Source organism: Hemiscyllium ocellatum, chromosome 34 (assembly GCF_020745735.1).
Source record: "Hemiscyllium ocellatum isolate sHemOce1 chromosome 34, sHemOce1.pat.X.cur, whole genome shotgun sequence".
In the NCBI taxonomy this organism is placed as follows: Eukaryota; Metazoa; Chordata; class Chondrichthyes; order Orectolobiformes; family Hemiscylliidae; genus Hemiscyllium; species Hemiscyllium ocellatum.
In genome coordinates, this window is record NC_083434.1 from 21936507 (window position 1) to 21948800 (window position 12294).

The 12294-nt window shown below is 41.6% G+C and overlaps 1 protein-coding gene and 1 non-coding gene across 2 annotated transcripts in view; one reads left to right on the top strand and one right to left on the bottom strand.

Annotated features, from left to right (window-relative positions):
* marchf6 (membrane-associated ring finger (C3HC4) 6) overlaps positions 1-4245 on the bottom strand; it is a 77992-nt gene extending 73747 nt beyond the window's left edge. The window contains exon 1 of the mRNA XM_060850088.1: positions 4004-4245. Coding sequence (XP_060706071.1) covers positions 4004-4022 — 19 coding nt within the window. The 5' untranslated portion in view covers positions 4023-4245. The remainder of the gene's footprint in view (positions 1-4003) is intronic.
* Positions 4246-11997: 7752 nt separating this feature from the next.
* On the top strand, positions 11998-12071 carry trnat-agu (transfer RNA threonine (anticodon AGU)). The gene has a single exon. It is a non-coding gene; the product is annotated as a tRNA-Thr (tRNA).
* The last annotated feature ends 223 nt before the right edge of the window (positions 12072-12294 follow it).

Consider the following 12294-nt stretch of genomic DNA (forward strand, 5'->3'; position numbering starts at 1 on the left):
AGTGGAATGAATCACTTGGAAAAATATAAAATTCCCAGACTTGATGGTGCCAGATTTAGGTATCGATTTACCTAATCTCATCTGCAATGTCATAAATCACCTCAGTGCCTCAGAAAGGCAGAACACCAAAGTGGAAAGACGGTGAAATAACCTCAGTTAAAACCAACAATTATGCATTTTTTATACATTTTAACAAAAGAATAGTATTCTTTTAAAACTGATTCTGACTTTGCCAGCTGTTGTTTAGTTGACAGATTCTCACTGGAGTACAGAAAGTTTCATGCATTCAGGATTTGAGCACTGGAGTTTAGGCTGATGCGTCTGTGCAGCACTGCTGGAGATGATACCTTTTGGATTACATTAAAAAGAGGCCTCATCTGTCAGGTGGACGTAAAGATCCCCTGACACTATTTCAAATAGGAGCACGAGCACTCCCCAGAGTGCTGGCCAATATTTATCCCTCAATACATTTCACAAAAACAGATCATCTCTCTTTATCATACTGTTGTTTGTGGGAATTTACTGTGCACAAACTAGCTGCTGCATTTCCTATGTTATAAGTGACTGCACTTTAAAGGATATTAACTGGTTATAAGATGCTTTGTCAGATCAGCTGATCACAAATACGCTAGGTACTACAACACATTATTCACATCAAAACTACATATCTATATTCTAGATTGTCACACATTGCTTAATCACACTTCACCAAATAGTTCATCAATTCATTTGCTTGGCTCAATTTGCAGTGACTAAAGTTCTAAGTGGGTTAGTCACAAAATGGTGCAACAGTTAGAACACTTCAAAAAAATCAGACATCTTTCAAAAACAACTGACCCTTCCTTTGTAGGTATACAAGGTAAAATATAGCGTGAAGTTCCAGCAAATGTGTGTAAATCAATGTAACTGCGAGATGCAATGCAGTTCGCACCTGCAGAAGTAGTCTGACACCACTTTTGAGTTTAGGAATAGCTGTAGTAAAAACAGGAGCCTTTTCAATGCAAAATTTGAAAACACATTGAAACATCATGATTTTTTTAAAAAACTAGAACACACAGATTGCCCTCTGGTAAAAAGAGCTTGTCACAACCATTGAATGTCATCAAGTACTTCACAGTGAATGAAGTATGTTTGGAGTGTAGTCATTGTTGTAATGTAGAAATACAACAATCAAACACAGCAAAACTTCAGAAACAGTAATGTGGTATTGACCAACAAAATTGTTCGTGTGATGTTGATACAGAGATACATCTTGGCCAAGAGGTTGGGGCAAATCACCCTTGTTCTTTTGGGAAAGTGTTGTTTTTGGAATCTTTGACAGTCATCCAAGCAGGCAACTTCTCATCCAAAAGAGACAGTGTGAAGCTCCTTCAGTGCCGCACAACAGTGTCAGCCTTGATTTGTGTGTTCGAGTTTAAAAGTGGATGTGGATGCTGTGGAATGGATGGGCATGGGCATGTAAGCTCACTTTCCTTCAACTGAGACAATGCCAGATCAACTCAGCTCGGCAATCCTATACTCCTCAACCAAACAATCAGACAAAAGCCATACCATACTACAGGGCACCTACTCTTAGATTTAACTATTCATCACAAATAAAAGATAAATACTTTTTAAAAGTCCCAAATGCTCAATTAAGAACAATGAGTTGTCAGTCATCTAGGGAATTTCCCCAATGGTTTGAAGTACTAATCAAACAATTCCAATAAATTGTGACTATTCATGCTCCATCAATGCTACATATTTCATATACAGTAAGTGCAAAATAAAATCAAGTGCCACACAGTCATAGAGATGTACAGCACGGAAACAGAACCTTCGGCCCAACTCTTCCATGCAGAATAGATATGCCAACCCAATCTAGTCCTATCTGCCAACACCTGGCCCATATCCCTCCAAACCCATCCTATTCATATATCCATTCAGATGCCTTTTAAATGTGGCAATTGTACCAGCCTCCACCACTTCTTCTGGCAACTCATTCCATACATGTACCACCCTCTGCGTGAAAACTTTGCCCCTTAGATCCCTTTTATATCTTTCCCCTCTCACCCTAAAACTATGCCCTCTAGTCCTGGACTCCCACACCCCAGGGAAAACACTGCCTATTTTATCCAATCCATGGCCCTCTTGATTTTTTAAACCTCTATAAGGTCACCCCTCAGCCTCCAACACTCTAGGGAAAACAGCCCCAGTCTATTTAACCTCTCCCTACAGCTCAAATCCTCCAACCCTGGCAACATCCTTATAAACTCTTTCAAGTTTCACAACATGTTTCCGATAGGAAGGAGACCAGAATTGCACGCAATATTCCAACAGTGGCCTAACCAATATCCTGTACAGCCACAACATGACCTTCCAACTCCTGTACTCAATACTCTGACCCAAACGCCTTCTTCACTATCCTATTTACCTGCAACTCCACTTTCAAGATGCTATGAACCTGCACTCCAAAGTCCCTTTGTTCAGTAACATTCTCTAGGACCTTACCATTAAGTGTGTAAGCCCTGCTAAGATTTGCTTTCCGAAAATGCAGCACCTCACATTTATTTAAATTAATGTTCATCTGCCACTTCTCAGCCCATTGGCCCATCTGATCTAGATCCCATTGTAATCTGAGGTAACCTTCTTCGCTGTCCACTACACCTCCAATTTTGGTGTCATCTGCAAAATTACTAACTATATCTCCTATGCTCGCATCCAAATCAAAAGTAATGGACCCAGCACTGATCCTTGCGGCACTCCACTGGTCACAGGCCTCCAGTCTGAAAAACAACCCTCCACCACTACCCTCTGCATTCTACCTTTGAGGCACTTCTGTGATCCATTAGATCTGGATGAAGCTATGATAGTCATGGTTTAAATTATCCAGATCGTGAAGCTAAAATAATCTTAAATTCTATAAAGTTTGTTGAAACTTGTAAATGCAAGATTTAATGCATGTTTGCTATTATCACCAGACCTGCAAAGTTAGAAGTAAAAATAAAGCTCTGTCGTAGCAATTCTTCTCCTTCCCAGTGTAATCAAAACTACATGATGCTTCATTTACAGAGGCAGATAAGCAGCCTGTGCGAAGTTACTACATGCAGAAAGTAGAAGTCAGCAAAAGCACTTCAATTTTCTTTTTTGAAAATTGCAGCATCATCACAACAAATCTTGTGTGCTTTTGCATTCATGCAGATTGGAATTCTAAACCAAAATGCTGAAACTTGTTTGGGTAGGAAATATTTACTGCACTTGTTAGTTTAAAAATCAACTGACAAAACAAAGACCATAAAGATCACATTGGGGGGTGGGGTGAAGAGAGGGGTCAGGGAAGGAGAGAGGAGGAAGGAGGGAGGGAAGGAGGGAGGGAAGGAGGGAAGGAGGGAGGGAGGGAGGGAGGGAGGGAGGGAGGGAGGGGGATAGTGGGGAGGAGGGAGGGGATAAACAGAAAGGGGGAGGGGGAGGAATGGGGGGTGGGAGGGGGTGAGGAATGGGAGGTGGGAGGGGGTGAGGAATGGGGGGTGGGAGGGGGTGAGGAATGGGGGGTGGGAGGGGGTGAGGAATGGGGGGTGGGAGGGGGTGAGGAATGGGGGGTGGGAGGGGGCGAGGAATGGGGGGTGGGAGGGGGCGAGGAATGGGGGGTGGGAGGGGGCGAGGAATGGGGGGTGGGAGGGGGCGAGGAATGGGGGGTGGGAGGGGGCGAGGAATGGGGGGTGGGAGGGGGCGAGGAATGGGGGAAGAGAGTGAGAAATGGGGGGGGTGGGAGGGTGAGGAATGGGGGGGGGGGGGGGGAGGGTGAGGGTGAGGGTATCTTAAGCACAACCTCTGAACCGAAAAAATCCCGCGCCGCCAGGGTGTTTTTGTTTTGGGCGAACGCTGCTTCCCTTTCTCCAGGTCTACCTTCCACCCCGCTCCCTCCGGGCCTTCCCTGAAAGCAGTGAGCGGCCTGTTCAATTCCCCCGAGTCCTCGGCTCCCCCCCTCCCCCTCCCCCTCCCGGAACCCCACGCTCGCTCTCACCCTCCTCGGTGCTCTCCATCTTGTCGGTGTTAACGGCCGAGATAGAGCGAGACAGTGTGTGTGTGTGAGGCCTACGCAGGCCTCGGGCTCTCGCCCCTCTCTCCCTTCGCCTTTCGGTTGCTGCTGCCGTTCGGGCGGCTCCTGTCGGCCGCAGCCCTCACTGCGCCAGGGCGGGCGCGACGAACCGAGAAGAGCCCGCGGCGCGACACTGCCGCCCGCCACTGTTTACGACACGTCTCCACCCTCCCACAGCCAGCGCCCCCCATAGGAGCCTGCGCGGAGGTGCGGCAACACTTTCCAGGTGGAGCCACGGGTCCCGCATCATGTTCCCCAGCCGCAATATACAGTACCTGCAACTCAGGTGTGCTTACACTCCCTCCCCCTAACTCTTAACTGGAATGCAACCCAGCATATGACTAAAATAAAATTTTTAAAAAACCTGCAGATGCTGGGAATCTGAAATAAAACCAAATTGCTGGAGAAATTCAGCAGGTCAGGCAGCATCAATTGAGAGAAAGCAGTGCCTACGTTTTGAGTTCAATGACCCTCTGTCAAGGCAAACCACATCCACTCCCTTCACAACAGTTGCTTAGTGCCATGATGTGGCAGTGCCGGTGTTGGACTGGTGTGGACAAAGTCAGAAAATCACACAACCCTGCGTTATAGTCCAACAGATTTATTTGAAGTCACAAGCTTTCGGAGTCATCGATTCACCAGATGCTTCAACGCTCCAAAAGCTTGTGATTTCAAATAAACCTGTTGGAAATAACCAGGTGTCATGTGACTTATGGAGTTGCTCATTGTCAGCGGTGTGTACCAATTAAAATATGCACCGTAACAACTCACCAACAATCCTCACACCACACTTTTCAAACCCACAATCACTTCCATCTAGAAGGTCAAGGGTGGCAGACATCATCCTGAATTGGAAATACATCACTGTTCCTTCACCATGACTCGGTTAAAATCCTGGAACTCCTTTCCTACGACATGCATTAGTCTACTTATAATGTGTGGACTGCAGCAGTTCAAGAAGGCAGTTTGCTACCATCTTCCTAACAGGAACAAGGGACAAGCAGCAATACCCAATTCCATGAACTGATAAGAAAAAAACTAAACATTGCGGACCCAAAATCAAAGTGCTGGAGAAGCGCAACAGTTCTGGCAGCCCTCTGGAGAGAAAAACAAAGTCAACATTTACAATCTATAGTCTCTTCTTTGGATAAATAAATCAACTGGATATCTGAACGAAAGGCATACTAAAAAGTGGTGCTGTTGTCAGGAATCTCAACTTTCAGGCGAGAGGCTCCATCTGCTTTGTTCTCAGCTTAATACAATATGAAAAGTCTTCAAATAACTTGAAAGACCCTATACAGACAATAAGCGAAATGAATGTCACTTACAAAATACCGTGCAAGAACTGTAACAAATGCTACATTGAACAAACAGAAAACTAGCCACCAGGATACATGAACATCAAATAGCCAGAAAACGACATGACCCTCTCTCACTAACATCCTTACATACAGATAAGGATAAGGTTGATGCAGATTGATGTATGCATTTTGAACTTCACCTTCAAAAACAAAACCTGCAGACAAACAAATGGAAGACTCATGGGATCTCTGATATCAGGGTTCTTAGCAGAGATTCGAACAAATAGCTCTGCCAACCGTCCAACCCAAACTTTGGGTCCACTATGTGGATGACACCTTTGTCATCACTAAACAAAACAAATTAGAGGAAATCTTCAAGACCATCAATAATACCCTTACTGGCATAAAATTCAGCAAAGAGGAGGAAAACAACAACAAATTGCCACTCCTAGATGTCACAGTAGAGCGAGCGGCCAATGGGGAACTTCAAACCAGCATCTACAGGAAAACAACACATAAAGACCAAATATTGAACTACAGAAGCAATCATCCCAACATCCACAAACAAAGCTGCATCAGAACATTATTTCAATGAGTCACCACACACTGCAGCAAAGATGAACTATGCAGAGCAGAGGAAAATCACCTGTACACTGTATTAAAAAAGAATGGATACCTAATGAACACCATCCACTGATTTCTCAGTAACAAACCCAAACCAGCAGACAAAACACGTCCAGAAACCCTAGCCACTCTCCCCTATATAAAAGACATCTCAGAAATGACTGCCAGACTACTCAGACCCCTTGGCATCATGGTAGCCGACAAACCCACCAACACATTAAAACAGCAGCTAACGAACTTGAAAGACCCTTGACAGGCACGCAAAACTAATTTCATTTACAATATACCGTGCAAGAACTGTAAAAAACACTATATTGGACAAACAGACAGAAAACTAGCCACCAGGATACATGAACATCAACTAGCCACAAAATGATATGACCCTCTCTCACTAGTATCCTTACATATAGAAAAGGAAGGACACCACTCGGACTGGAACAACACATCCATCCCAGGGAAAGCCAAATAGAGACACGCATGAGAATTCCAACCAGAACTCTATCAACAAACACATTGACTTGGACCCCATTTACCACTTCCTGAAAAAAGAACTGGAAATGACCTCACCACAGGAAATAATATCACCAACCCAAAGAAACCTAAACATATAAATAGAAAGCATGAGTCATCAGCAGTACTTTGTCCGGAGACTCACTGAAGATGTTACCTAGTACTGTGACAAAACATCTGAAAATGAACCTTCCAGTTCAGCGTGCAAACCTACATCCAGAAACTCAATGTGAGCTACAAGTCTTCTCAAAACTCACTATTTCCCAAACTATTCTGATGTATAGCTTTTGCTTAAAATGTTCTCTTTTTCATATATTGATGGACAAAAATCATTAGAATACACAAAAGGTGATTGAATCAGCTAATAAATATTATTATGATATTCATATAAGTCACTTTGCAAACCTGATCAATTTTGAAATGCATCTGATATGTTCTCACTAACACATTAGTTTGGTCATAGGGTACAAGGTATCGAAGATACAAAAAAAGTGAAGAAAGATATATAACATTCATACATTTGGTTTTAATTTGAAATCTCACTCAAATAAAAGTAAGTGCAATTTATTATCTATGAGAGTTCTGATAAGTCCTCCTTGAAGCTCATTACCTTTATAATGTCAACAGCCACTTACATAAAATCTCCAGCACAAAAAGTTAGCATTTGGAAGAAGTGCCTCCTCCCAATTTAGTTACCCCCTTCCATGTTGTCTCATTCCCCTGTCCTATCTATGGACATTAAGTCTCCTTTTTAAGCGCACTTTTATCTTCTTCAACCATTCTACGTGACAGCAAGTTTCACATTCTCATTTCACTGTGTCAAGAAATTATTTGCTTTGTTTATTGTTATCTTATGTTCACAGTTCATTGTTCTGGAGTTACCCACAACTGGAATTCACATTTACCTGATTTAAATTGGGATAGTTCAAAGGGCTCTCTACAGCCAAATGGGCCTCAAATCTCTCAGCAGTTGTATCCATCCAATTTTGGTGGCCCCTCTATAATTTCCATTAAAATCCAATGACTTGAGATTCAAAAAAAGTAGTTTTGACATTTTCAATCCAGTGACATACAATCTATGGTAGTGGAGAGAATAAAATTTCAGAAAGTAGAATGACCAAATTCCTTGTTGTCTCCTTCAATTAATCAATAATTACACTCAATGCTAATACCACTAGAACACTAACTGTTTTGTAATAACTTCTATTTTTTTTAATTCTATTATATGGTGATATTATCTTAAAGGGCACAACTCATTTTAAAATCTTATTCCGCTGACTTGATCAGCACTAAAATCTAATCTTGTGGGATTGTGCCATCAATAAACGTGTATGACAAATATCAGAAGAAAGTTCCTCCTCCTTAGCCTATCAAATTTATATTTACTAGCTATGTTGTCAAATTTAGGAAAACTCAAAAAAAGGATCTAAAGTCACAGAATCATACAGGATGAAAACAGATCCTGCAGTCCAACTCAACTATACTGATAAGGTTTCCCACTCTAGTCCCATTTGCCAGCTTTGGCCCATAACCGGTTAAACTTTTCCTATTCATGTACCTATCCAAATGTCTTTTCAATGTTGTAACTGTACCTGCATCTGCCACTTTATCTGGTAGTTCCTAGTTATGAACACCCCACCCTAGGGAAAAGACTTTTGCTATTCACTTTATCTGTGTCCCTTATGATTTTATAAAACTCTATCAAGTCACCGTCTAAACAACAGTGAAAAAAGCCCCAGCTTATCCAGTCTCTCCTTATAACTCATACCATTCAGCCCCAGCAACATTCTGAACCCTCTCCAATTTAATAATGTCCCTCCCATAGCAAGGTGAACTAGAACTGCATACAGTATGCCAAAAATGACCTCACCAATATCCTGTACAACCCTTAACATGGCATCCCAACTCCTATAATCAATGGTCTAAGCAATGAAGGCAAGCATGCTAAATGCCTTCTTAACCACCCTGACTATCTGTGAAGCAACTTTCAAAGACCTCAACCCCGAGGTGTCTCTGTTTGACGACATCAACCAGGGCCCTACCATTAACTATATAAGTTCTGCCCTTTGCTCGCTTAATTTGCAACATAGCAGCCATAAGGGCGAAGCCTATGTTTTCTCGGGTAGATTCATTTTTGTTCCAGCGCATCAGTTTGCTTGTCAGAGTTTCTCAATGTCAGTAAATAATCTCTATTGAACAAACCAGTAGTTTCAGGCATGCTCTCAAACCAAGTGTAGATATTTCTTAATCGACCTGTTTGGAAGTGGTCTAAAATACCACTAGAGTGATTTGGACTTGAACCTAGGCCTCCCAATGTAGAGGATGGGGCACTACCAGTGTATGAAATGAAAAGAGAACCTTAAAAACAAGGGCAACACAAATGATATGATGACAATCTAGCCAAATCATCTGCCAGTAAATTTAAACAATAATTTGCAACACACAAGCAACTTAACCTGCTACAATTCTCACCCACATCAGGGTCACTTGTAACACAGTTGTATTGTTGCTACCTCTAAGCTAGGAGACCTGGGTTCAAGTTCCGCTTGCTCCAGGAGTGTGTAATAATTCTGAATAGATAGATTTTTGAATCATTCTTCAGGAGCTTCAATGGATCTTCTGACACTACATGGCTAACTCCATGATAATTTAACATTTGAACCATCGGTAGCAACATGTATGAGCAGTCCACAAAGGTTGAAGCTATGTGTCTCATGCTGGTGCTTTGCAGTAGACACATGATTGGTATTCTCCACTAACAGGAAGCCAAAAAGATGTCCTGTACATCGTCTGACTGATTAATATGGAATGAGTTTGTGTCACTGAACTGTCAAGTATATAGACCGTACCTTGGAGGATTAGATCATATCATATGTGCCTTCGACTGTCTGCTGTGTGCCACATACTCAACTGTGGTCAACCAGTCCATGCTTGCAAAATTCTGAACATAGTGTCCAACATTATATGTGATTCTGCTTTTGGATACAGTTTAATATAATATTAATATTTATGCTAAAAATTTATCTTAAATTGGAAACTAATTTATCAGTCAGAACCTGTGACTGATTTGCACGTATCAGAAGATATATTTTTCCAAACATAGGGCACCATTCTTTGTCAATATGTGAAAGTGTTCCATATATTGTACCATTTTCAATGGGGCTAGTTAGTTTTGGAGGCAGCCAATCCTTCCTGTATCCCCAAGGCAACAATCTGACCAATCTGAATTGACTTGCCTAGATGGAATTTAATCAGTTAACTAAGCATGACAGAGAACATTTCATGCAGCTTTCCCATGCTAACAGCTAGTCAGCATTCTCTTCTCATACTGTTTAAATTGTTATTTGCTTTCCAGATTTGATTTCATTTCATTTTAGTCCTGATGAATACAAGATGAAAAGCTTTGACTTCATGTCAACTTTATCAATGTTTAAATTCTATACTACCAAGCAATTATTAGTTCAGAAAACCCAAGGTTATATTAGAAACTGTGGATGCTTCCTTCTTTAATTAAACAATCTCTGAGAGGTAGAATGATTATCATTCACATGCTGCCATGCTGTACACTCCTGTATACTGGTAGAGATGATACCATTTCTATCCGTTCATAACCCTTCTTCATTTGTTGGGCAACTTTGTGTGAAGTCGTGTAGAGCTTCTTCAGTGTTGTTGAAACTGCACACAACCAGGCAAACGGAAAGTATTTCATTACACCTCTCATTTGTCTCTTATATATATTGGATTGACCTTGGAGGATCAGGATGCTAGATATTCACTGCAGAATTCCCATCTTCTGACCTATTTTATAGCTAAAGTATTTATCCGACGGGCCTGGTTCAGTCTCTGGTTAATGGTAACTTCCAGGATGTGGATGGTGTGGTAATCATTGATGATAGAGGCAATGAATGTCAAGGAGAGATGGTTAGATTCTATCTTACCAGAAATTATTGTTTGATAAGTGACATCCATGTCTCAATTAAGCCCAAGCCTGAAATGTTGTCTAGGTCTTTTTTCATTGACTGCTTCATTATCTGAGGAACAATAATTGAGACTGAATGCTGTGAAACCATCAACAAACATCCCCACTTCTGACATCATGATAGGGGAAATGCCATCAATATTTCAGCTTAAGATGTTAGCCTAAAATGCTGCAATGGAAACTCCTGCAAAAACAACTCAGTCAGACCAAGTCCCCACCTTTTCCCCAAAAGACTTGCAAATATTTTTGCATCATTTAATTCTCCAATTCCCCTTTGAAAGCCCAACTGAATCTGTCTTGACCACACTCCCAGGCAATACATTCCAGACATAAAGCAAGGACTTCATAAAAACGTAATCAGGTGGAAAATATGAGGAAAGGGTCAGAAGACAGAAATTCTAATGGTGCATCACAAAAGTCACATTTAAAGCAATTTAAGTAGGAAATAAAATATTTACAATATCCAGAGAATGCGTGAAGAGGAAAATATGACAATTTGATGCAAAGCCAGACGGATAAATGGGGGTTTTGTAATTGACTTTAGATGTTTTACTGAAACATTATGGGAGATACATGGTTCTTAAGGACGAACTGATGTTGATTTAGAAGCTTATTAGTAACCAATCCTTAGGATGTATAAGCACATGATGGAGTTGGGGTGAAGCAATTAAAAAAATGGCTTAAGTTTCCAGAAGAACCCTTCCTGGAACTTAGTAAAGCCAAATGCGTTTTATAACGTTGCTGATCTCATAAACCGCTGATTTTTTTCTTTAAAAACTACGTTAAGAAAGGCGTATTTGACTTTTAAACAATATTGCTGTAATATTTGCAATTATAGTTACATATGAATGAAGGACAACGGCAATTCTTTGATATTAGAAGACAAAACAGTGGACATCAGTAAAGGCAAGCTAATGCTTTTGGATTCTGGTCAAAAATGTTAATTGTAAGAAAGCTAAATTCATACACGTACCTGACCAGCTGAGCGTTTCCAGCATTTTTTTTTTGAAATTTTCTTTTGTATTTCCTTAATGAGGTGCGAGGAACCTCAGGGATGCTGAGGTTAGGAAGAAGACCCAGAATTCTGCAACAAGACCAAGTCAGCGAGAATCTAATTCGACAGGAAAAGGTGAGTGAGACAGGCTCTGTGAATGAAAGAGGTACGCAGCCTGGGACTGGTCACCTGACCAAGGGCTTTTGCTACACCGGGTTCCATGGTCGCCGGGCCCGGAGCTGCGCGTGCTCCTGGGGCTCTGCTCCTTTCCCTTTCTCATGTCAATGACAGCCAAGGGGGGCGCATGGAAACATTATGACATGAAAGACAGCACTGCACCCACCCTCTCCACATATGAAATGCACAAAAGGTGCACCGGTACGTTGATAAACTTAATAGTAGCATAGTAAATGTTCTAGCAGGAAAGGCATATCATTAATATATTACTATTTTCCAAGTAATTGCACGGATCTACCAGAGTCTTGTAATCTTGGAGTCAAAAGGCTATCGCGGCGCCGTGGCTTAGTTGGTTAAAGCGCCTGTCTAGTAAACAGGAGATCCTGGGTTCGAATCCCAGCGGTGCCTAGGTTTCATTTTCCACTCCAACTTCATTGTTTGTCAATTTCCCACTCACAACGTAGATGATGCACGTCGATTAAACTTTTAAATTTTAAATTAAGCATTTTTCGATGTGCACTTTCTTGCATTGAATGTGTTTTGCACCAGTAAATCTGTGACTGAAATCAATCCGTGTGAGGTCGCTCCAGTGCAGTTTCATTTTGGTCAAGTGTCAGCTGATGAACACTTC